At 39.5% G+C, this 27,224-nt stretch overlaps 1 protein-coding gene across 2 annotated transcripts in view; it reads left to right on the top strand.

Annotated features, from left to right (window-relative positions):
* The first annotated feature begins 5,118 nt into the window (after positions 1 to 5,118).
* The window catches only part of RGS7BP (regulator of G protein signaling 7 binding protein), a 36,045-nt gene continuing 13,939 nt past the window's right edge, over positions 5,119 to 27,224 (top strand). Inside the window, exons 1-3 of one of the 2 annotated variants that reach the window (XM_040089789.2) lie at positions 5,592 to 5,723; positions 5,856 to 6,024; positions 8,428 to 8,594. In XM_040089789.2, coding sequence (XP_039945723.1) covers positions 8,554 to 8,594 — 41 coding nt within the window. In that variant the 5' untranslated portion in view covers positions 5,592 to 5,723; positions 5,856 to 6,024; positions 8,428 to 8,553. Of the gene's footprint in view, positions 5,724 to 5,855; positions 6,025 to 8,427; positions 8,595 to 27,224 lie in introns of both variants that reach the window. The other variant, XM_040089788.2, reaches the window with a different exon arrangement.

Raw genomic sequence — 27,224 nt, 5'->3', positions numbered from 1 at the left:
GGCAAATCCAGATAAATTTGAAAAATTTAGTTGGCCACCTTCCTGACTGCTCCCACAAATATTTCTCTGTAAGTTCATGCTGGAATTACATATGGAAATATACATGGTAAAGAACTGGAGAAGGTGGGAATGTATCCTGGATTATCTGATTTAGAATTTCTTTCACTCTCTGGTTTAAAGAATGCAATAGTTATTAAGTGCCAAATAGAATCCTCAAGGCATGAACAATCTTTTGCAACACTTACAGAGAAGACAAGTAAAGCAGATGTAGCCATTTTTACATTTTTGCTAGCTTAAGCATGCTCTTTCATGCATTCCTAACCAAAAGCAACATGCCTGTAGTGGGCTGACAGCTACAGTCTCCCTAGTGATTGCATTTCTTAAAAACTTGACAGCAAGCAAAGTAAGCCTCTTCCTCAGCATCTCTGCTGCTGCATGGACATTAGCTTCCTAAGTGAACTTGGAAATTATTGAGACATCTAAGACAACAGAACTTAGGAAAGTGTTTCTGTCTTCTTTACAAGTTTAACTGATAGTTAACGGCCTGTGTTTGTGGAATCGACAGACTATAAATTTCTCAGCACGGATATGTTTGAAGGGTATCTGTGTAAACTGTTTTTAGATTCAAAATGTACCTGGGTTCAAAAACACTAACTTCTAAAGAAACTGAACGTTGCAGGTTTGGAGACAGGCAAGTGACAGAACACACCAAAGTTCTTGCAAAAACAGGCAACCTTCACTGAGTACCGTTCTCCTCACAGAGTTCTGAAAGTCCGCACGGTAGGTCCCGATTGGCCGAATTAGTGCCACCCGGCTAACTGGCCAAGAGCAGCCCGCGTCCCCTACGGCCCAGACCTGCTCCCCAGCGGCCTAGACTGGTCCAGTTATATAACCAAGGTACTTACAAAATTAGTCATGTTTCAGTTATAAAGTTATAATTAGGATTATTCATGACTGTGAGGCCCCCAGGCCAGCTGTCAGCCACTACAACTGGGTGGCCGATATTTTTCTATATCTTGGTATTAGACTGGTACACACTGAAAATACATTAAGGTATGTAATCTTACCTGCAAAATAATTTGACTTGGTAAGCCTTGCACTGAGCACAGGCTGAAGAGAAAGGGTGCTGGGAGCTGTCTCTGCTAGAGGACCTCTGAAGTCAGGAAGACTGACACTTTGGACACATAAAAGTCTTCATGGAATCAGTATGGAACAGTCCCTCTCATGGCACTCCTTACCCTAACTTCCCAGTCTTATGAAACTATTTATGATAAAGAAATGGCCATTAAAGTTGTGATTTTCAAATGCATTATTACATTGTTATTTGTGAAAGTTAAACAGTTTTACTCCACAGGAAGCCTGGTACAAAAATCAAGTACTTTTATCTCCAGACACTGATCTCATCCTGCATTTTCAGGGTATATATCTGAGCTTTGTTTAAAATGTACCGTACTTACTTAGAAAGACAGTCACTTCAATTTCTTTAAATATATATATATATTATAGAAATGTGCAAGTCTATTTTTTTTTGTTTTCATTTTCAATTTAATTTTTAGACATACAGTTTATTTTTCTGTCTTAAGCAGATCATACAGAAATAATTCTCTTTTTTTTCTTCATTACCTGCTTCTTGGTTTCCTCTTCTCTCTATATATCTGTATCTAGAGAAATGGCCTTTTTTCCTCCTAAATTTTACATATCTCTTTCCCCTTTTTTCCCTACAAGGACATCTCAAGAATTTCTCAGAAAATCAGTCTCTCTGTCATAACTTACTTATCTAGTCCATTACATTCTACACACCCTTAAGAAATATAATTGGAAGCCAACAGCCAGGGCAATAAATGGATCAGACAAAGATTACAACAAAATGGAACAAGCGAAACTCACAAATTTTCTAAAAAGTTTATCTCAGTTGTTTTTTTGGAATTATAGACTACGCCAGGGAAAGGCCACATACATACTTTTGGTTCATCATGAGTTATAGAGCTGCGAAGAATTTGACTGTAACAGGCCATGTACTTTCTGAATTTATCTCAAGGTCACCTCCCTGTGGTCTTGAGAGGATACCATGGGAGGGAGCAATAAGCCCCTGCTTTCTGCAATCCAGCAAACATCAGGAGATGAAGCTAGAGTAAGGAAAAGTTTACAGAAACAATAGTTCATACAAGAAGAGTCACGTCTCTCTCTTCAGGGAAGTTTTCAACACACATACCTCTGTGGGCCTGGTATTTCTGGGTCTGATAGATTTTAGCCTGCTAGCAGCAGGCTAAATTTTCAAGGGAAAATTTCTCAAGAAAGCTTCTTCTCAAAACAATCTTGGCAAACAACTGTCCTTTCTCAAAACAATCTTTCTCCAGGTGGTGTTTTGCTGTTTCTCCAGTTTAACCAATAGAATTAGAGAGTTGTTATCCCTATTCATCAATCATGTTAAGTCTGTATCAGAACACCTTATAAAAAGTAGTAAGAATTAGAAAATAAAGCTTTTTTCTATACACTTTGCCTTCTGAAATATTTGGAGTCTCTTGTCTTTTGTTCGTGTCCTACAACAACATACCTCTGCTTTCAAGAGAGAATATTTTGTTTTCCTGGTGACATATACTTTCAAACCAAGTCTTGTTTCTTCCACTACCCACCCTGCAACAGCCTGTGGCAGCTTAGCTTGGCGCTCTTTCCCCCTTCCCCATTCCTGGGACGCCTACAAAAATCATTGTTTCTTATGCATCCAAGACTGAGTTGATACCTTTCACTCCAGGTACCTGTCACATGTTTCTCCAGCAGAGCCCTGGGTTATGCTGATAAAGTGCCATCAAATTCACCACATTCCACGATGATTTCAGAGGTCAGCCAGAACAATTATGAAAACATGGAGTCTTACAGATTACAGAAAAAAATCACCATATCCACTTCCAGATGTGGACATCTTGAATATAAATTGTGAAATGAAGTCACTAGAACTTCAAAACTGTTTCAGATGCTTGCTGACAGACAAAACTTAGCTGCAACTCAGCTTTATATAGGGGAGATATATCACCAGGAACTAAATTATAATCTTCCTTAAAACCCAGTGGGACTTCGGTGCTGATTTCAAGGGACCAAAGCTTCAGCCAAGACAGGTAATGTAAAAGCAAACATGCAGCACTCTTTGGTAGTTTCATTGTTGTTGCTGTTGGTTTAGTATTAGCATTATCTCATTACTGCTATTGCAGTAGCTCTTAAAACAGCTAGAAATAGACTGAAAAAAGACTGCAACATTTGACTAAAATGATCCTTAAGCAACAAATAAAACACTAGCAGTGGTATGGAATAGTGTTATACTTAATTTCTCTTTACAAATATAATTTTTCTTACCAACATAGATGTGAGGAGAGGATGTGTTAATTTTGCATTTTACCAGTATTAAAAATATTTTTCTTGTCATTAGGAAATGTCTTTTCTCTATATTGTAGCAGTGTGATGTCCTGTCTCAAAGTATAATCTGATGTATTTATTTCCTATAAAATAATTCAATTGACTATGAAAAAAATAAGCAATGTCCGTAAAATAGGGTAATTAGAACTAAATTGCAAGTAACTAGAAAATTGCAAGTTTTTTTGCGCTGAATGCTGAAAATCTACTAGTATGTTTACAAAGGTAAAGTTATGATTACAAGGTCATTTTAGTTTTAACTAACGTGATGACAGTGCTCTCAAGCGCTGCAAATCCATCCATACAACCACATAACCAGTAGCTTACATTTTTGTGAAAATAGCAGGAAAAGTCAAAAAAGGAGTTTCGAAGTACATTCATAGGCCATATCCAGATTAAAGTGGATATCAGATTGTCTGTGTTACAGTAATATTCACACAGCCTGAAATGAGTTCCTCAAGCTGCCAGAGTGCTATTGATGGCACATTCAAGCTCCCTGGCAAGACTAGGTTACTCTGTGTGATGTGTTTGATGTTGCTTTGGGTTCAAGAACATTACTGAAACACAAAAAAGGTCTTATTCAGCGACCTGAATAAATACAATCACACCAGAAGCGAGCTAAACAGCCGTATCTCTCTGGGTACAGAGAGGAACAGGACCAGCAGAAGCTGAAGCTGGCTCAGGCCGTAGCTCAAGCTGGGGCAGTGCAGTCCCCAGGAGGCCCCGGGAAGGAAGCTGCAGACACAGAACAGGCACAGCCCCACAGCCCTCGGCGCTGGAGGGGCTGGTGCCCACGGCCTGCGAGGACTGCAACTGCAAACTGCACCGTGGTGCTGGTGCACAGAGGAGTGTCTCCACTCAATTACTATTTAATCTTTCCTACAAATAACAAAGACAATCTTGTCGCATCACATGTACTAAACAGTTTGTTGGAGCCCAAAAATATGAAGATTTAGAGAGAGAAAGTAAGTCATAATATCATAGAATATGCTGAACTGGAAAGGACCTATCAAGACCACTGAATCAGCTCCTGGCCCTGTGCAGGACAACACAAGAATCCCATCACATGAATGGGAGTGTTGTCCAAACACTTCTTGAACTGTCAGGCTTCGAGCTGTGACACTTCCCTGGCAAGCCTGTTCCAGGGCTCACCACCCTCTGAAAAAGTTTCTGATATCCAACCTAAACCTCCCCTGACTCAGCTTCACGCCATTTCCTCAAGTTCTAGAGCTGGTTGTGACAGCAACGGGGTTGGCACCTGCCCCTTTGCTTCCCCTCACGAGGAGAAGACCCCATTGAGGTCTCCCCTTAGTCTCTTCTTCTCCAGGCTGAACAAACCCGTGACCTCATAAGGTCACTTCAAACCAATGCTCCTTATAAGGCTTCCCCTCCAGATCCTCCCCCATCCTCGTATCCCTCTTTGGGACGCCCTCTAACATTTGACTAGATTTGACAAAATTCGAGCAGCGTCCTTTTTAAAAAGAAAAGAGACGCCTAAAAGCACGCCTCTTGAAGACCGCTATCAACTTCGGCAGAGGCGGGGCGGGCTCTCCCTTACGGTCCCGGGGCAGGCCGGGGCGGCTCCCAGCGGGGCGGCGGGGCCCGGCGCGGCGCTGACCCGGCCCCCTCACGGCGCGGGCGGGCTCGGGGCGCGGCGGGCGCGGGCGCGGCGCTCCCGCCCCTCGGGGGCGGTGCTGCAGACGGCGCCAGCCTCTCCGCGCCTTCCGCGCCGCTCCCGGCGGGTGCCCGGCCACACGCGGCGGGTCGGGCTTCCCCGCCGGGAGCGCGGGGCGCTGCGTGGGAGCTTTTCCCCAGCGGCCACGGTCGCGCCTCCCACCCCCGCCGGCTTCGCGAAGGAGGACGGCGGAGCATGCCACCGGCGGGGCGGTTCCGCAGGGACTGACATGCTGCTGAAGGAGGGCAGGCGCCAGCCCCTCCGCCTCTCCCCGCGGTAGCGGAGGCGATGCAAGGCGCTCCCCGGGCTCTTCCGCAGGCGCCAGGCTATCGCCCGCAGCAGCCGCGCTCGCTGCCGTGAGCGGCGCGGCTCCGGCCCGGCGGAGGCGACGAGCGGCGCGGGCCCGCACCCGTGCCCGGGGCGGCGGCGGCGGGGAAGGCGCTGCCCGCGCCCGCGGGCGGCTCCGCGCGGCGGATGCGTGTGCATGAGCGCTGCACCGAGCGGGCGCAGGAAGCGCCCCCGCTCCGCCGCCTCCATCTTTCAGGGCAGCAGGACTTCGCCGCACGGCCGCGACAGCGAACGCCGGGGCAGCGGCTCCGATAGCGCCTACCAGATCCAGAGAACCCTGGACGACTGTAAGATGGTGGGTACCTCGGGCGGGCTTGCCGTAGTTTTTTACCTTTTCCGAGCTCTCCCGGCGCAGGCAAAGGTGCCGCTCCTCCCGCCGCCTTGACTATTCCCATCACGTGCAGTTGCACTGTTCTTAAACCCGCAGTCCCCGCCGGGGTGCTGCCCTGCGCCCCAACGCGCCGCGATTCCGAAGCGGGAGCCGGGAGTGGAGACGAGGAGACGGGCGGGAGCTGCGGGACAGGGAGCGGAGCCGGGCGCCTGGACAGTCCTGCGGGAGCAAGAGCCCTCGCCCCGGTACACACACCGCAGAGCAGGTGGAGTTGCTTTTTGGTAGATCCGTCCAAATCTGTACCCAGACTTGGGCTCACTGAAGCTTAAATGGATAAATAGTTGCCTCCAATGAATCACTGCACTGTCTACTTGCTGTCCTATGCAGCAACCACATGCTTGCCCTAAAATCCGTCTAAATCAGGATGCAGAATTTGAGGCCCTGAAATTCTGTCCCTGATACATGTGGCACCTGTTACCACTCTTCCCAGGGTAGCTGGTTGCAGTTGTAAAGCCTCAGGTGAAACACCAGCAACTGTGTTATTTACGGACTGTCACATTCTGGTATGAGATTTTTTCCCCACTCATGTTCAAAATGCTTGCATCCTGATGCTTTACTCCAAATCAGCACCCTGTGCCCCCTTTCAGGCTCCTTGAGTTACAGTCAGCCTGACACTGGGCCCCAAAATTGCCCCTCTAGCTAGTGACAGATGTTGGAAAAAAATGAAGTCACTGTTACTTTTCTTGACAAATCCAAACCTGGCTAAAGCTCTGTCCAGTACCATTGAAAATGCAGCAGCTACTTCTATTCTGCTGGATTCTGGCAATTTTTTTTCCCTCTGGTGCTAAAAAATGTGCTGGCAGATTATCCACTCTGATGCTTCAAGATTGGGAGCAATTCCCAGTGCATGGAGGAACAAAAGCTGCCACAGTAGCTCTATAAATATACCCAACAAGTGGATCTTACTGGGTTCTGCCTTTTTTCCCATTCCCAATGGCATAATATGGTTAGTTACAGAGAAGTTGTTAGGATTAACTGGTTAGAAATAAAATATGTTTTGCAGGTGGGTTATCAAGTTGCAGTAGGATTCAGGAAGTAAAATTAGTGTGGTTTTTTTCCTTGTTCTGTTTCTACTAAGAAACATATGTGTGGTTTTGTTTTCCTGTCTGGATAAGACTGTTTAAACGAGGGATATCAGGTGAGAATTGGCAAAATTCGTCTGGTGCAACCAGTTACCAGTTGCAGGATGCGACGCTTTTCTTCCTAATGCAGAATAATCACACTCTAACACAACATAGTACAATCTCTTTCCTCTCCATTGCCTTCACGCATTCCCTTAAGCTACAGTATGGTAAGAGTTGAAGACTTGTTTAGCAAGTATTGTGCCTAGGTCTTTGTTTGATGTGTGCTTTTGGGTTTGTTTGGGATCTGGGTGTGGGAGGGTGCGGATGTACTGAAATGCACTTGGATTGACTTGCTGCTCCTGAAGCAGAGAAACCTATTTGCTGTTCTTAAAATGAAATTTAAGAAAACATGGCCAAAACTATTTTTGATAGCAGTTCTCAGCTATACAGGTAATTGCAGTGGGATGCATGAGGGATATGAATGTAATGCTGCAGAAGTGACTCGTTTATTTCCTGAGCATGAGAATTTGAGGGCTTGACTCTAAAAATTAGTAGCTCTGATTGACTCCAGGTTCTTAGCATGTTTTTATGTTGGGGTGTGTTGAACTTCTGGTGGTGATGATGACTGCAGAATTATGAGCAATTACTCTTGTCTGTTTTTATGTAGTTTGGAAATTGAGGTCAAAACACAGATAAATAAATACTCTGTTCTATTACTCCAATCCTTCCACCCCCGCCACCATGTGGAGCAAATGGTCTTATGTGCATTTTTTCAGAAGACAGCAAATGCTTCATTTCCTTAAAGTATAATTCCATGTATGTGGTCAGTGGAACTAAACAGTAATGATCTTTCCATCACTCTGAAATTACCCATTTATCCAGTAACATCTGTATGTATCTGCTGGATATTGGATTCTGTACAGATTGTAGTGTTTACTTACTCATTTGTTTCTTTTTCCCACATGCACTTTAGAAAAGCTGCTTTCTGGAATTTTACAAGGAAGGTGCCTATCTGGTACGTCTTCTCAGCCAGTAACAGCAGATGAGTTTTTTAGTAGAAATCTGGTTTGAAGGAAAGTGACAGAACAGAAATCATTACAAAATAAATTAGCAAAATTGCCAATTTAAAAGTAAATGCTACATTTCAGTCCCCGAACATGCTGTTAATCAGGAAGCAGGAGGAGCAAAGGCAGTAATTTCTGGAGATATTTTTTTCCTTTCATGATAGCAAAAAATAACCTCGTGCTACTAGTAAAACAGATGTTTTTTTGTCTGCTTAATATTTAATACTAATAACTCAAACACTTTCAGATATTAAAAGCAGAAACACCACTTTCCTACAGAAGCACATTTATAGCTCACAGAAGAAGCAGCTGCCATGGAGGCTCTAGTCATTTGCTGAATAGCGTGCTCTTGATCCTGTGTGCTATGAAATTGTGAGCAGCAGGAGCAAGCCCTAGATTGTCCATATTTTTAAAAAACTGGATTGTTTTTTGCAATGTAGTCAAAAATTCTCATGTATGTAAATCGTTTTTGTTTTTCAGCTTGTCCAGGAGTTCAATACCCAGGTGGCTCTCTATCGGGAGCTGGTCATTTCTATTGGGGATGTCTCAGTCACCTGTCCTTCTCTGCATGCGGAATTGCACAAAACTCGAACCCGAGGATGTGAGATGGCCTATCAGGCTCATCAAAAACTAGCAGCAATTTCTGGGTATGAGGCAACTTATGTTTAATTAAAGCCGTACTCATGTGCAAATCTTTGATAAATACTACATAATGGAAACTAAAGAAAAGCATTAATTTGTCTTTCTGTTTTAGGCGTAGAGGCGTATGACCACAAATTTTGCAGAATGTCCATATCCTTATGATAGTACAATTTGGGGTCAAATCCTGGTTCCCTTACGAAGAACGTATCCTTCTGATTTCCCTGGATGTTTTTATGTAAGGCAAACAGGATTTTACCAAGTATCACTACAGGTCAGGGGGGAAGCAGTGCCCTTCAAGGGTGAAATAGCAATAGCTTTCTGCCCAGTCTTTCATTGAGTATACCTAATTGAATAGTTAAGAGACAACTAGCTCAGCTCAACTAGAGACTCAACAAAATTAAACCAAAATTAGGTGAAAATTGAGTGAAGGGAATACAAATACTAGTCTGAAAACTTGTGTTTACCCTCTGTTTTTAAACCCTTGTTTGTGTTGAAATAAGAATGAATGCTTTGCCAGCATATAATGTTTTAATTTATTCTTTGGTATTACATTATGTACATTCCTTTCTGTGGTGACAGAATGTATTATCACATACTTGAGGCTATACCTCAGTGCAAGATCAACCAGCTGAAATAACTGTTTCCTGAAAAATGGGAATTTGGGCTCTTAATTCCATGTGGGTTCTTCAGAGTATGGTGACTGGGGCATTTATATATATCCATGTACCCCCTGAGTCATGTCTTTTTGATTAAATTTTGTCAGAACTTTCTGCATCCGTCTTATCTACCATAAGCCATTGTGCACCATTTAAAAAAAAAAACAAAAACCAACCTTCTTTTATTGTAGCTCTGCCTATTCCCCATTGAATTTCTTTCAACACTTTAATATATAAAAGAAATCTGCCATAGGCTTGATATATAAGGGAAGCCCAAACTAACAAACCAAACAGAAGATACTGATTGCATGTTTTAGAATTGTCACCATTTTCAAGTAAGACTTTGTGCAAAGTCACTTAAGTTGGTTTTGTGACCTCTAATTTGTTCCTCAAACAAAATACTTGCTTTTAAAATATTAAAGTTGGTGGGAACTTTTTTAAAAAACAGCAGTGGATAGACATAGTTCTTTTAAACCAGTACATTGGAAAGTGTGAAAACAAGCCAGTGAAATTTATCTTGTGTGTTTTCAGACTCAAAAGAAAAACTAATATAAACCAAAATAATGCTTTTGAATAGCTGAACCTACTTTTTAACTTCTAGATATGTTTCCACTGTAAAGAAAACTATTGATACATGCTTATTTAGAAAGTACACAAGTTTTTTAAGCGACCATTTTGCAGCTGGAAGTCTGTCATATACACAAAGATGTCCTGGAGGTTGTGCAGTTGCTGCGAGATTGACATTTGGCTAATCTAAAACTGTTCTAAATAACTCTGATAATACTGTGATATCCATAACAACTGGTAGGTGTTAGAAGCTCTCTGGAAATTACTTGTTAGGTTTGACAAACATTTTACAAGATGTACTTCTCATCCTCACCCTCCTGTAGCTGAGGAAAGCCGTATAAGACATTGGTGTATTTGTGAAGAAAGGTGGGAAATGAAGATACATCAAGAAAAGAAAGAGGAAAGGAGTAATAAATAGACTCAGAGATTCAGTCTTTACTTCAGAAAAAAGACTGATGTAGTGCATATGAAATAGGATCTGGAATAGGAATATAATTGGATAGGAAGAAAAAGTATCAGGAAGAAAAATGCTTTGGGGCAGGAATGCATTAAATCATCCTCAGTATTAAATAGTCAGGAGGGTAGTGTGTTGCTCAGAAACCACTGTTAGTCAGCATATGGGATGAAGGCTTGTTTAGTTCACTGCTTTAATTCAAAATACAGCACTGCACTGGATAACACAATGAGTTCTGTCTTCCAAAACTTATTAAAGAAAATGTGTTGCTTTCCCACCTAGAAAGAATAATAGCAAGTAGCTGTTCGTGTTACCAGACTATACCATTTCATGAGGGAACAGCATTCTACTAATTACGGTCATCAGTAATGTTCAGTTAGTCTCTGAGTGATCTACCTGAGGTGTTGCAGGGCAGTCTTCCTTTTGAGAAGTTGGTGTCACTGTCTAAGAGAATACTAAGTTTGTTTATCTTGTTTTTGCTTTTCTTGGAACATTACCAGACACCTTAATGTTATGCTGCTCCTCTTTGAATATATTGGGATTTCACAGAATGAAGGAATTTTTAGGATTAGAATGACCTCTGGCGATCATGTAGATATCACCTAGTCCAACTCCTGTTGGCATTAGTGCATTTGAGACTCTTAAATACGCGCCTGAGTTGGACAATTGGCACCTATTTCCTTTCCTTACGCACTTGTCCTACAAGGCTAAGCAAGGTTACAAAGAGGAAAGATGGAAAGACTTGGAAGGGAAGAAATGAAAGCAGATCCTCTAGTGCTGGAGAAGAGAGTTCTGGGAAGAAATCTGGAAAATCTGTGAAGGAAAAGAAACACTGAGGTGACAATAAAGCATTAGAAACTGAGCAGGATAGAAGTCATGAGGACAAAAAAATACCTTGGTCATGAGAATATCAGTTCTGGAATATTAGGCAGACATCAGAGTAGGACAGCGGTGTAATGTGAAGAAGAAGAGAAAGCTGCAAGTGTACCTGTAGAAAAAGAATATAATGATATTCCAACAAAAGCAAATTCAGCTATAGAAGCAGAGGAAGTGAAAGTCACACGTTTTTAGAAACTGAGAGGGTAAGACAAAAAGGAAATGCTGAAAAAAAGATGAGGTAGTAAGGAGGCATAAAACCTTTTAAAGTCCACACTGGATTAAACCTTATTGCCCCATCTAGCTGAAACCTGACAGCTGCTGGTAGCAGAGATTTCATTAAAAAATAAGCAAAAATACAAAAAATAGGTTGTACATTAAATGATGTCTTCTCTCGCATGCTTGCTACTCCCCGGCACTCAGTAAGCAAAGGCTGCATCTGAACAATCTGTAATCTGACAAATGTGATTTCTCTAAATACTAAGATCTCAAAAAATGCTGAGATTGAATAAGGACATCTTTACACTGTGATGTATTTAAAAACCTATTTACTAAAAAAACATTACTGAAAAAGGAAACTTCAAATTTAGTCTCCAACTTAATAGGGCCTCATAGATACTACATCCTCTTTAGTTGCTCTGATATCTTTTTCTTATAGAAGCAGTCAGATTTTAGCAAAGAGGAATAAAGATAGGAATGAAAATAATCTAAATTGAAATATCCTAATTCTAGTTAATGCACTTTTAGGAATGCAAATCAAAGTAAGCCCTCCTTTCACTGTTCGTTTTCTCAGGACTTCAGGTCAATTCATGCTCACATACTGAAAGTTGTTAGTGATTTTTAATGAGCTGTCTTCTGGAGGTTTGGTCCTTTCATCACATTTTCTGCTGTGTAATGTCGCAGAAACTAAAAATCTCAAAGTATTTGCATTGTGCATCCTTGTAGTAGTAGTTGTCATGGTCAAAACTGGAGAAAGTACAGCAACAAGAAAATGAGTCAGCATGATTTTTTTTTCCAAAGAAAAAGGAATGAAAAATATTTGCGACAGTAAGAAGATGGGGGGGTGGGGGGGGAAGATGCAGATCTGTTTTATGGACGGGAGTCTGCTTTATGGAATGCTAGAGTGGTGATCTGTTGGAATTCATCAAACAGGGAGCTGGTTTTATACGTGGAGTCCACCGAGTCTGGGATGTCAACAGGAAGATAACTCAGAACTGTATTTTAAGACACAGGTCTGCACAACTGTGCACACACTTTTGTAAATGTCCTTACATGTTCTCAAGCACTTGATACGCTTACATAATGTGTCCAGTTGGCACACTGAGACCAGAACTGGCAGTATCTCTGTGACAGTCTGATATATATGTTGGCAGTGGCTTTTTTTGCATGAAACAAAACAGTGTGAGGAGCTTGGGGGTGCATAGCAATGTACATCTGTGTGAGCATAGCTCTGAAAGTGGTTTTTCTCTGTTTTTCTGGCTGGTGTTGCCTAGTCCAAAATCTAAGGAGGAATAAAGCTGTACACTAGTACACGCTGGGCCAGCAGCTTTGCAGAAGAGGATCTGGGGAACACCAGGTTGAACATGAGCCAGTGCCCTTGTGCAAAGAGGGGCCAGCAGCCTCCTATGCTGCTTCAGGAAATGTTGCCAGCAGTTCGATGGAGCTCATCCTTCCTTTCTACTCAGGGCTGGAATACTGGGTCCAGCAGTGTGTTCCCTAGCAGAGAGGAGGAAGGGACATCCAAAGCAGGTCTAGTCAGCTGCCTTAAAGATGGTTAGGCAGCATCCCACATACAAGGCAAGGCTGCTGGGATTATTTAGCTTGGAGAAGGGAAGGCTGGGTGGGGGATATTATCAATATGTTTAAAAAATACGTGATGGAATACTGTAAAGAAGACACAGTCAACTATTCTCAGTGATACACAGCGATAGGACAGCAGATGAAAATTGAAATACAAAGGAAAATTGATTTTAAAATTTTTTGAACTCCTTTATTGTGTGGCAGGTCGAATATTAGAACAGGTGCCCTGAGAGGTTCTGGAGTCCCCATCCCTGAAGATACTGAGAATTCAAGTGGTAATTGCCCTCAGTAACTCTATGTAACTGACTCTACTTTGAGCAGGAGGCTTGGACCAAATTAGTTCCCGATGTCTCTTCGAGCCTGTGATAAAGTCATCATAAATCTCCTTGGGAAAATTCAAAGAAAAAGTTTATTTGACACCCATGTGCATCTGTTACTTTTATAAAATAGTTGTTAATTTTAAGTTCCCCTAAGTTCATATAGGGTTGAGAAAATCATGTAAAAATCACATCCTGATGGCAATCCTGTGCACAAAAAGACTATCCTAGTGTTGTTTTAAATTCCTAATTTTATGTAATTTCTACTTTGTTTTTGTTTGCAGTCTACAGTTTCCAATAAGCACCAAATAGTAATTTCTCAGAGCTAACTTATATTAGATCATTTCCTAAGGCTGTTTTAAAACATTCTACTGACACCCAATTGTGACCAATTTTTTAATGAACTGTCTGAATTTTCCCTGAACTACAACCTTACAAAATTACCTACTTTGTAAGCACGCAAACAAAAAAGACTGCCTCAAAGTATTTTACAAATTAAGTGAAAAGAAGACTCCAGACCTATAAGTTAATAAGAAAGCTGTATTAAGATAGGCATAACAGAAATCATTTTAACTATTTAACTGTAGATATTAAATAAAGTCTTGCTGGCAGTCAGTATTAGCCTAGCTGAAAGGAGGCGCAGCAACACTTGGCTCAACGGGGAAGAATTTTTTATAATCATGATTCAAAACCAGCTTTATACCAGCAGAGAGAGCAAGGAGGTCTGCCCCAGCTAGATACAGATGGAGCAGCATTTATAGAGAACTCTGTCATTCCTAGACATCTTTGCAGTCACTGCCATGGTACTCCTCTCAGTGCATGTATCAGAGGTGGGGAGGGTGATAATGTCGATCATGGCGTTCTGAATCTCAGGCACTGCTGGCTGTATCCACCCTCTGTTGGAGTTGTTAGCATTGTTTCAACTGCCAGATGAAAGTTAAGAAATAAGGTAAGTGCTTCACAGAGACTGCAGCATGATAACCAGAATGTGGCCTGATAAAAGTGTAGTTAAATGTCAAAAATAATGTTATGATATATAAGGAAACAAGGAAAGCAGTCAATATTCACTGCAAGAATCAATACTGTTACACATGGTAATGCCAGTAGCATAATGCCCTCTAAATCCATACAAGGTTTTATGATTTCTTGCTAAAATTTTGCAGATGTTTTAAATAGTAACAGCTTAAAGTTCTACTCTTAGAAAAACCCTGTCAAATAAAAAATACTGAGATCCTCCACTTCAGAAAACTCTTGGAAATATAAAGCATCATTTTGCTCTCACAGGCTATACTAAAAGCATCTCTATAAGTTGTTTCAATGTGGCATGCTAGAACCCACAATTCTTGCAGTCATTTAATAGTACTTTACTTAGGAAATTGTCATGATGATTTAACTGTGACTGTCTGAAATGAGTAAAGTCTGGGAGAGCTTTGTCGCCCTTGAAAGAAGAGCTTTTCTGGATTACTGAGCATTCTTATCATATAAAGTCTCATTTTCTCTCAACTTTGACATTCAGCTTCTGTAAACATTTACTGGAATTTTCTTCCATGCTTAAAATTTTCTTGTAATTTTGAGCATATCAGATTCTGGAAGCAAATTATGACAGTCTTTATTCCACTTTCCTTTGGCTGGCATATATTCACTGATTTCTACATCCTGAAGTGATTGCAAACTTAGTGCTGTGTATCAGAGACTACACCTGTTCCAGTGACTCAAATCCTGTTTTGACTAATGGGAGTTGGTCTTCATGGGAGTGGGAATGTTTTGATAAACAAGCTCAGATACCCCTTAAGGACCATGTAGTGCATGACAGTGCAGTAAGTATACCATAGCTTACTCCTTTCACAAGAGGGTAAGATGCGCATATGTTGTTCTGAATAGACTCCTTGTAAAAAAATTCTCAAAGGTTATACAATCAACATTAATCTAAAATGATGGAAAGGGAGTGCAAAAAGATAAAACTGTTTTGTGTGAAACTGAGTTAAGGTTGGTTTGCTTATTAAGAATAAAATCTGTTTACTCAATTCAAGTTGCAAGTTGAAAATTAAATCATTTAAGTCAGGTACCTCAAGTTCAGAAAACAAATAATGGAAGAAAAACAAGGTTATTTACTAAGGCTAGAATTCTCAAAATAGCTGACCTCTGTAGACTGACTTTTTCTTTGTACCTCTGTCTTTGTGCTTTAATAGGTGTTTGGGACTTGAAGATAAAAGGTATTATTATCTCCCTTTATAGATATCTCTTTCATAACTGAAGGCCAGATTTAGTAAAGGGCAAACAGGTCTAAAAGTGAATTTATTACTCTTATTATTTTTCTGTGTTAAGAACAGCAGTTCTGAAAATTCTGGAAGTTTTACACCTGCAGTAACATAGCACAAGTTAATTTTGACAAAGCAGAAGAGCTTATAGGAACTTGCTTAAAGATGAACCTCGCCAGCAGTCAGAACAACATGCTTGCTTGCCCAAGCTCTGACAAGATTGTTCCCCGAGGTGCTGGCAGAGCGTCCTCAGCGCTTGACACAACTTTGGGCTCCTCACAAAACACAATGGCCCCTGCCACATTTAGCCAAAGCAGAAGGTGAGTCAATTTCTACACCAGTTGTGTCCCAGAAAAGGAAGGAGAGGGAGAGAAGGGGGAAGTGCTAAAAGAGCAGTCATCATCTTTGTCAGTCGATTATTTGCCCCTTTCTTCCACCCGACGCTCAGCCCCTTCCAGTGCGGTGAGTGCTGCCACTGCTGAGATACTTGAAGGCTGCTGGGTAAGCCAGACAGGTAAGCCTGCCGCTTGCATGAAGGGTCCTTCCAGTAGCAGGGAAGCCACGTCCCAGCCCAGCAGCCAGGCGTGCTGCCTGTGCTTGAGGATCACCACAAAGAGCAATATTCTCCCTAGGAGATGTAAAGCAGCATAGCTTTTCTTCTGTGACATGACCTGAAGCTGTGAGATAGCTTCCAGTGGAAGAGTATTTTGCTTGTGGAAGCAGAAAGATGTCAAGGTCTGCTTTGTACTTGGGCTTCAAGCAATGCCATTGGAGGTAAACACTGAAAACTGTTAGGGAACTTATTTTATGGTATTTTTATCATTGTTCCCATATTTTTTTCTGATGTTTTAAGCAGCTAAAACACATAAAAACACAGGGAAGCAGAGGTTCAGAACTCAGGTAAAGCCTGACTGTTCCTCAGTATTATATACATTCAACCTGTAAATTTACCTTGGTCCAGAGTTAGAGTAGCCTGCAAGTTCAGAGTGGTTTGCCTCCAATTTTAATGTGCCCTCTGCATTCATCACTCCCATTGCGAATTCCTGGAACCTGGAAGATGATACCAAAACTAAGATATTACTGTAATTGAAGTCCTTCAGTGGAATGTTCTCTGCTGTGCACAAGCAGCATTCCATTACAGTTAGATCTTAGAAGGGTTGCTTCTCAGTTATAGGTAAGACTGTCTGTAGCAATGATTGAAATAACCAGCCTGTTTCACATTACTATTCTGAAATATACAAACCTTTACATGGGAAATTTAAGTGAAGGAAAACAACATATGTTATCAAAGAGATTTGGGGACCGGGGCCTCTTTAGAAATGCCACAGAATCAGAGCTGACCTTTTGCAGAAAATTTGGTGGTTCTGCCAGTAATCTCTGACATCATGCTCTTCTTTTGCCCCATTTTGTCCTTCTTTCAGAAGATCTGCTGTAATTGTTGGACATAAAAAGCTTTTCACACCTTTACTTTGCAAGTTATTTTCTCAGGGAGTAATCAGCCAGGGGATCCAGCAGTTAGGTACATCTCTGGAAACATCGTAGACTCTTTTTTGACAGTTGCTGTTACCTTTGTTTGTACTCCAGATTTTCTCATGCCCTTTTCTCCTTTGTCATCCCTTTTTTCAGTGTTTCTGTTTCTTGCTTTTTTTTTTCCCCTCATAGCCTATCTCCAAGCAGTAATGAAATTAATATCTGGTTTGCTACTGTCACATTAACTGTTTGGGAACTCCTCGTGACAGGGTCTTGAGTGTACATATAACAAGCCCACTGGAATCCACTGACCTTAAATCTGTGGTATTTACTATAGTAAATATGGCTAACAAAAATAATTTTTTTTCAAACTCCTATGATTTGGGAAACGTCTGGAAAATCTCATTCAACCTCTGACTGATGTTTCAGATGAATCACTTATTAAATAGGTGTACCAGTACTTACTATCTCTAAAAATACCTAGTCATTTTACAACATACTTGAGTCTTTCAAGAAAAGGCATTGTTTTGAATATTCTGTTATATTATTGTTGAAGTGCTTTCTAAATTATGCATGTGAATATTTCATTTTAACATTGATTTCATAATTTATTTGTTTTGAAATTGATTTTTAAATGTCAATTTTCTGGAATTCTAAGCCCTAACATGTAACAGCACATAGCAACTCCTGTTGCTATGTCTTGTCATGTCATGTCACGAGAATCAATTAATAAGCTCTTCTTGAACAAAAACCTGACTGTTACTAACTTATGTCAGTAAATAGTGCTTCACAAGGGGATCTAGGGATAAATTTTAGAAGGTATTTAAACACAGAAGTGCAGCTGATTATGAGCTTTCATACCTTCCAGCATCATCATGCTGGTTTCTATGCCCACAAAAATTAAGAGTACCAGAGAAGCCTACATGGTTCAAAATTAATGTTAGACCAATCCAAAAAATCTTCTTCATTTTTGCGGTATTTCTGGGGGAAAAAAATATACACACTTCATACCTATCTTGACAGATGTAAATAAAAGTTGCCCTTGTGCTGATCTGTAACCAAGATGGCCAGGAGGAGTGCCTTTTTGTCCCCATTAGGCCCACTGCTTTGAGACCTGTTTCAACAGCATATTTCAGTATTTCTCTTCTGTAGGTTTCAAATGAAACACAGCTAAAGGTAAGAATTTAATGATGAGTTTTAAGTGCTTCTTTCCTGATTATTTTCCTAAATACTGTTTGATTAAGAAATCCCACATAGCTGCAATTTTTTGTAATAGACACTTTGCCTATCTTCTTTCTGTTTAGCTTGGCTTATATTGTTCCCAGAAAATTACTTCTGATTCTCACTGAATCTTATAAAGCCATATTATGTTGACAATATGTTCATATATCTTAAGAGAAGTGAAACATGAGATAATGAAGTTATGCATTAGAAAGGCTTCAGCATGAGCTGTTTAGAATTCCATATATACTGGGATTTTGCTTCTGATTTCTTGCCTATTTTTTTGTAAGTTTGGGACTGAAAATTGACAGTTAATGGAAATGGTTTTTACTAATGCTCAGTGTTTCTCAACATTCTGGAACACTGTTGTCTAGTTAGAAAAGGAACCATTTTGATTCTGTGCCCCTCACTGAAATCAGCCACTGGTTGTGCCAAGTTAATTGTGCAGGGCCATGCAATTAAGAGTGTGTCCTTCTCACAAACCATGTTTGATCATGCTCAAGTGCTGCACTTCCTGCATAGTCAAGTAAGAAAAGACTTCACACTTAGAGTGAGCTGCATGGTACGTGGAGGTTTGTTCTAGTAAAAGGTCAAGTACCAAACAGTAGCTACTCTTAACAGCATCATCAGTACCTTGCGAGATCAGTCTCCAGCTGTGGGAGATACTCATTCTGTCAGGATTCCACTGGAAAAATTCCATCCAGTTTCAACAAGGTGTACAAAACCTGTTGTAATTTTTCTAATTGCTTTATCATTCTGTTTCTGAACAGTTAATTAAATATTTGAAGCCGTTATCTGGGCATTAAGATCTCCTCTTGGCACAGGATTAAATGAAGTGTTACTTAATCCTGAATCCTTCCAGTATTACCAGTTAAATGTTGTTTAAATTCATTAAAATTTAACAGAAACTGAAGTGTTGGCTGTTATTGAATAGAATTTTCTCCTTGATGGAAATATATATAGATTTACATTTACATTTTCCACATAATTTTTAACTATCAGAGAAATAATATACTGAATTATTTGTGTGTTAACATAGAAGGTTTTCTTTTCTCTTATATTCCATTTTTTATCTTGTTCTTATCTTTCATAAGAGTACTTTCATCAAGAACATTTCCTGGCAGCAGATCTGGCATAAGAATTCAAATACTGGAATATTAAATTTTGTCGTCTAAGTTGTTGAAGAAGCGGCTTTCCCATTTCAGAAGAAAACAAGTTTGCATTTATTGTGTGAGCAAAGAGAAGCTGACACTTCATATCTCTGTCTATCATGGCAAGACACATAATTGCAAATGTACTGTTGGTAACCTTGGCAGCACAGCAAATGGTTGAGTGGCAAAATATTTTAAAGTGCCATGTTTATACAGCAGTTTCCAATTATTTCCAGCAGTTCTGGAGTTGTTACTGTGGTGAAACAGCACTATCCACCCATATGCGTTTACAAGCCCTCCCAAAAATAAAACACCAACACCAACAAACAGTGTTTGGTGCTTGGGAATAGTATGACAACTGCAACCACAGTACATAAGACTGAGCACAGGGTGATGCTGTGTGCTGAGAAAGCAGTCCCTTCAGGCAGGGTGGAGGGCCCCCGTGCACCAAAGCTGTGGGCATTCCAAAATCTGGGCATATAATTTAGCTGCAGACCTTCCCAAAGTAGGTGTACAGTGTGTACAACCTTTTGCATTTTGTTTTGCGTTATTCAAGACTCAGAAAGAAGTAGTATATCCGTGCAGCTGCCAATATACAATACTGAATGCCTAAGGAAGACTTTGTGGAGAAATCCTTATTTACCAAGTAGAAAAAAGGACTTTTCAAAGAGGGGAATAAACAAAAGTAACACCAGTTCATGAAGTCAAGGGGAGACCAAAGAGGGATTAAAAAATCGGAAGTGAAAAAATTGCAAAGTTCTTTTTGCTATAATACTGCTTCCTGAACAAATTTTATCAACAGATGGTTTTAAAAATTTCTTTCTCCATATATGAATTTAAATTCAGGAAGCTAATCTATTTCTTTTTTCCTTCTATATCCTTCTATTCTTCTTTCTTTCTTTCTTTCTTTCTTTCTTTCTTTCTTTCTTTCTTTCTTTCTTTCTTTCTTTCTTTTTTCTTTTTTCTTTTTTTTCTTTTTCTTTTTGACACATTCAAGTTTTCTCAGTCTCTCAGCTGTGATTTTTACTGCTCTTACAGATTTGATCTGTGGAGCTGTGTGAGAGTCTTCTACCGATTCTATAATACAATTTCTTTTTTCACTTAGAATACTTTCATATGGAGGTATTGGAACATTCTTTTTTTTTAAAAAAAAAAAAAAGATAAAAAATACTCTGAGGTATAAGCATGACATATTCCAGGCACTCCTAGAAGCATTTGATACATAAAAAAATCCCAAACACTACCTTATACTGAGCAACCTAGTAATATCTACTGGATGTACAGTTTTCCTTCCAGTTTAGAATTGTGGCAGTCACAGTATTGGTCTGTTTGACCAATATTTGTCTATTTGACCAAACAGACACACACACACACAAAAAAAATTATGAAAATACATAGTTTTTTTCCAGTAATTGTTAATGCAATATAGTTCTTATCAAAATCACAGTAAAACTTAAAGAAAATCTTCAGTTTTATTAGTTAAATAAGTGATCTATAATATTTTTGAGAAAAAACAAATACATTGTATCTTGCCTCTTCTCATTCTAGCATATCTTCACAACTGCTCTGGTTTTCTTATTTTGAAATATAGAAAACCAGAAATCTGAGTTACAAACAGATAACAGGTATACAGATCACTAATGCCTTACGGAATGCCTTTTGGAAAAAAATGTATTGAAATTTATGTTCAAAGAAGGTACTAATTACAGAAATAAAATGGAAAAAGAAAATGTCGTGAATCTGAAGAATCGTCTGATTTAGTATCCTGTGAATGATCAACAGCAGATGGCATCACTTGCCTGCAGCAGAGTTCCTTCTAAATCCAGTATGTTTCTAGTTCATTGTGACCTAGATCCTACACCATCGAATACCTGAAGCATCTAACTCTCCTTCAGGCTCTCAGGAAAGTTTGACCCTATCTGTCCACACAGATCAGAACCACTTCCATAACTGACCTCACATGAGATACTAGTTTTCATAAAGTTTCTGTATTACTGTTAATCAGAGGAGCAGGATGGGAGTGTAGGTATGAATCCATTTATGTTTTGCAGACCTTTGAAAGGAAGAATTTGTAAATCATTCATTAACAAATAGTGAGTGATTAAGGGACCTTTTAAAGAACTCAGAAGCTTAACTAAAATCAAAGGGCAAATCCATGGGCAGCATGACTTTCAGCTGCCTGCAGGGGATTTAAAAGAGGCTGGGCTTGAGCCTGTTGGATGGCACAAAGTTATCTGTGCTTTCTCTAAATTTTTATCAAAATCATTTGAGAACAACGTATTGATGCTGACAAGCAGCATTCTGAATAGGAATTTCTTTGATAAGCTTAAGAGTTATTGCATATACAGCTAATGTCTGTCTCCTTGGTTTGCACAGATCTTTTCTGGAAGGTCTGTGTCCTGGTTTGGATTTCTTCTTTGGTATCATATAATTTGATGCTATTTTTTGTTCAGCTGAGGCTAAAGCTAACGAGGCTGACTTGAGAGCTCACCCAAAGTTTTCTTGCATCTAGCTGGACACCACCTTCTCAACTGGTCATCTGATAACCTGCAGAGAAAAAGGCCCTGTTCAGTTTGTGTTTGGCTAGTGCAGAGGTCTCCTGGTTTTCTCTAAAGCAGAAGCAAGGAACAGACAGCTGAAGGAAAGAATAGTGGGCTTAAGGTGTGGTGATCAAGCCCTGAATTTTCTATTTTTTTTAATCTTATGAGAATGCAAAAGCATAATTGAAGACACACATGGAATTTCATTTGGAATTCTGTGTATTTAAAAATATCCTGCCGGGGATTTTGAGCTTAGCCAAAGTGGTATCTTATTTTGAGACAGCAGCCAAACTCCCACCCAATTGCTTGCTCACTCTTCATCAGAATATGGGGAGAAGACAGGAAGAACAGGAATGAGAAAGATAAGGTGGAAATAAAGGTAGTGACATCAACTAAACATCAGTAAAGGTAGGGCAGGTTTGACTTGCAAAAGATTACCCTATTTATTGCCAATTAAAATAATTACTAATTTAAGTAAAGGAAAGAGAAGCAAAACATCAAGCTAGCATCTTTTCTGCCTGGCTTCCACAATCAGCTTCTCTCCAGACTCTTCTACCTACCCCCACCCTTCTGAGCAATGCAGGCGGGATGGGAATGGGGGGGTTACAGTCCACAAGCAATCTGCTTTGTTTCTCCTTCCTCCTCACACTTCTCCTCAGCTTTAGTGTGGGCTTCTCCACAGGCAGCAGTCCTGTTAGGAAAATCTGCTCTAGCATAGGTTCTCTGCAGGTGGCAGTTCCTTCAGGAGCATCCATCTGCTGTGGTGTGCTCTGTGGGCTGCAGGAAGGATCTGCTCTGCCATGGATAACCTCCTCCTTTCGCTTATCCTGATATTCCCTATCTTGTTTCTTACTCCTTTTTTCCCCTCTTTCCTTCTCCCTGTGGCTATTTTTGCCCTTTTTAAAAATAAGTTTTTTGATCAGCAGATAGGTTCAGCTGTGTCTTGCCAAGAATCCCTTGCAGAGCTGCAGGAACTGGCTGTGTCCAGCACGGGGAAGACCTTCAACTCATCCCACAAAGGGCTTCCTGCTGCCACCATCACTGCCAAAACCTTGCAGCTGCATTCAACACACCTAGCATTATCTGGAGTGGAGTGAGTTTCAATGAAATGAAATCTCTTGTTTCAGTGCTGTTTTAGTTGTGTACAAGAAGATACACTGAGTGATTTATGATTGGCTTTGTCCTCTAGTGGAATAGTTTGGATAGTGCTGTGGTAATTTACCTGTTGCCCATGCTTGAGTTAGTTCAGCCATAAAAGCTGACTTCAGGGGGAAGAAGTCTAGAAAATTCTGGTCTGTGATTCTGGGAGTTTCAAAACGATGGGTTTTTTTTTTAAAAAACAAATTGTATATATATGTATCTAAGTTGCTCTAGCATGGAAATACCTAAAATGTTATCAACCTGAGAGTTAGCAGTGTCTGCAATGAGCCACTGTGTTGTGGTTTTGTTCTGCTGGTTGTATCATGTACTCAGATTGACTCCATCAGCCTTATAAGAGTTATTGGAGGTTTATGCTGTTCTAACAAAACTAAACCTGATCACGTCTTCTGTTACTGTGAGTGCTGTTGTAACTGCTTCAAAACAACAATCTGATTTAATAAGAACAACATTGCATTCATTTATGGATCTGCTAGAAAGAACAAGCCCTGTTTTTTTCCTGGCTGGACTGGGGTGTGGAATAGCAATTATATCACGGTATTGCATAGGTAGAGGGCAACAAACCAGCGCATGGCACTGAAGCTGACGGCAATTTGTGTACTTTTTTTAAAAAAATACCCCCAGCAAAAGGAAGGAACGCAAATAAGAACATTTTCCCAGGAACTGTTTAGAAGAAAACATTGTTGGACAACTTTTCTACCAATATTCAAAATGAATTCACCAATCTTTCGTTGCCTTCAAAGGTGTATGGTTACATGATAAAGAAATAAACAATCTATGTAAGATACAGAAGCAGAGTCAGGTTTAGTAGGCTGTTGAACCTGAGCTGTAATCAGAGAGGGTTCTGGTACTTGGCATATAAGGGGATTAAGTGTGTCTCCTCTGCAGTATTTGTCACACTTTGTATCCCAACAGAAGCACCATACGTCTGGGTAATTCTTGTTTTTCATCTTTCATCCTTCTACTTCTTTATTTCTCAACCATGATGTTTCAGATACTAACTTAAAATACAGTCTACAGGGTAATATTTGTGGACAATGATTTTTCACAGCTCATCAAGCCAACTTACCTTGTTTTTCAAGGGAAGTGCATATATGGAGCATAAGGCAGAATTTGATGATTTGATGATTTAATTATCACTTCTGGCTTGACAAATATTTTTTCCTTTGGCTTTTGAAGACAAACAATCTTCATTATATGTTTAGATAGTTCTTTCAGCTTATAATGTTTTGGAACTAATAATAATTTTCTTTGGACTTAAGCATTGAATTTGTCAGAATAATGCTTTTACAAAAAGATTTATCAAACCCTTCATATTTAATATTGTTGATACTAAAAGTAAAATGCTGTTCAGTTGTAAATGTGTGACTAAATTTTTGAAGTTGAGAGTTACACCATAATAATTTTTCAGTTTTAGTACTCTTAGGTTTCACTTAATTTCATTTAAATGTCACTAATTTCAGTGCAACTGTGAATGTTGGGCACCAGTGGGAAATTCAGGGAAATCTCAAGGTGTTTCTCAGTTGTAACCAACATTTTGGCAGTACAGTAAAATAATCTGTCAATTATTTTGGAGGGATTTTTTTTTTTTAAATGAATTTTTACTCTTTTCATTTACTTTTAAGAAGGAGCATTTAAATCTTGGGGTTTTTTCATATTTTAAAATAATTACCGGAATAGCTTCATTTACCTCTCTTAATGATACTGGGTACTCTATGGTTGGTGTAAGAGCTCCCTCTTTAGGTTTTATTTTAAATCTCAGCATAGGAAAATGGAAGGAAATTCCACTTCTTGTCAGTGCTTTATAACCATAATTAACAACAATTCATGATTTTTAAACAGCAGAAGTTTCTGGAAAGAAAGCCATCAATTTTACCAATGGCTAAAGCATGAGAATGTAATAGATTTATTATAGATTTTATAGATTTACTTGTTTGTTTTTATAAAAAATCATACTTTTAATAGCGGCCTGATAAACTGCATCACTTAAGCTGCTGTTTTATACAGGAGTAACATAGCATTTTCACTACAATGTACAAATGTAACTACATTTTATATGGTCAACTATTAGGTGCTGGTCTGTGTCTCATGGGCAGGTGCTCGCTGCTGTGCTAGCTCTGATATATCCAGCTGCAGATAAGCTGTTAAATAGCTCTGTTGCAAATGCAATTTAGCACAGGATTGTGCTATATGAGATTTCTCTTGAATAACTTAGGTGGTCTTCATAACAAAATCAGCTGGACTAACTGAACAGCTGACTTGGAGAATAATATTAGAAGTTTGCATTCACTTTTCTTTGTATATATTAATTTTGTATATAACTATTAAGTAATATTTAATAATAGTTAATAATAAGCATACTATAACCAGCATTCTGATGTCTATACTAGTCCCCCATTCATTGTTTCTCATGGCATAGCATTCTACACACAGAAATAGAAAAATTGGTAATATTTTAAAATGAAATGTTAAGCCCTGTATACAGAATTCAGGGATTATAAAAGAAATCTGTGGGCACTCATATCAGAGCATTTGGCTTTCAGAGATGAAAATGCTGTATACATGCATAGAAACAAATTATTTGGTTGCAAACTAATGGAATTGTTGTGGTCATTATTACAATTAAACACTAACTATATTGTTTGAGACAACGAGTGACGGTACTAGGCTGGAAACACTTCTCATAGCAAAAACTCTGTATAATATTTTTGTTGGATACCACTGATGTTATACTCTGAATTTGCAAGAGAGAGAAGAATTTTGCCCATAGTCTAGGTAGAAATATGCCATATTCTTGAGGAAACAAGAATGAGTCAGGACATGCATAGATTATTGATGTTTCTTGTTCTTACTCTCATGCTGTTCATAAATATAGTTTGCAAAAAAAACCCTCATTAGATTTATGACAGGGAAAAAAAAAGTCAATTAAAATGCCTATTACTATGCTTTTGAATTCTCTTCCAACTTATTTGTAAATAGGAAGCCACTAATAAATCTGAATTGGCTCATGAGTCAAGCATCTTATTTATAATTGTCACCTTCATAATCTGCACAATTGAAAATTCTGTCACTAAAAGCAAAAATGTTTTAAAGAAAAGTTTCCACCATTTTTTCTTCCTAGGAATTTAATAGCTGTGTAAGGAAAAGACTGTTTCCTTACACCTGTGTGCAGACCCTGACATTTTTTTGTTAGTGACAGCTGGAAAGGAACATTGTAAATTATAAATTAGCATTGCAAACAAAGTTCCTGTAGTAGCCATGACTTCTGAGAGGGTCTGAGGATTTCTAACATCTGAAATAGTTCAGAGAAAAATAGAATAGCATATTTAAGTTGTATCTAAATCTGCTACAAGGAAATTACCTTGTCAACATAGCGTCTGTTTCTCTTAGGGATAGACTTCTGGTACAATAATCCTACTTTTCAGAAGAGCTAGAAAAATTCAGTTTGACTTGTACGAGAAAGAGAAGTAGAACTGTATCTCCTGATTAAAAGAGCTCTCATCATTGAGCAGAAAAAGGTCATCATTATCATCTCTTGTGGCTTAAAGTTTTGGCAGGTTCCACTTCGCACAAGAAAATGTATGGGCCAATCCCCTTCAGGTGGAATAGACAAGTCAATGGCTTCAGGACAGAAGAAGCCTGGGTCACAGAGAAGTATTCAGACATTTAGGAAACTAGCAGAAACTGAATGGGCCTGTGTGTTTATTGGTGGGGCTCCAGGACTTAGGTATTGCATGAAATAAGCAATAAGTTTGAAGACCTAAATTTTGGATCTGCATCCTAAATATGGAAAGTAAATGGAACTCTACACTCATAAAGTTTTTTTCCTTTAAAAGAAGTAACTGTGTACTCATTGAGAAAAGGGCTGCAACAGTAAGTGATGCACATGTTATGGAGTGGGGAGAAGCAAAATTGTTGAACCCTTTTTGTTCTGCACCATAGCTTTATTCTGTATTTATGATAAGATGCAGAAGGTATCATGCATGATAATTTTTCAACAAATCAAGACTTCACTTCAAAAGTAGGAAAGTAGATGTGGATTAAGAGAAATAAATATGTTGTAGTCTAGCCAGAAGAAATAAAGCTCCTAGGATGGGCAGGTTTATTACCATGTGTTTGGTGTAGCTCCTGTAGTAACAGATTACAGAAGTTGTAATTTATGCTCCA

This window comes from Hirundo rustica, chromosome Z (genome assembly GCF_015227805.2).
Source record: "Hirundo rustica isolate bHirRus1 chromosome Z, bHirRus1.pri.v3, whole genome shotgun sequence".
Classification (NCBI taxonomy): domain Eukaryota; kingdom Metazoa; phylum Chordata; class Aves; order Passeriformes; family Hirundinidae; genus Hirundo; species Hirundo rustica.
This window is presented reverse-complemented; position numbering and strand designations above follow the sequence as displayed.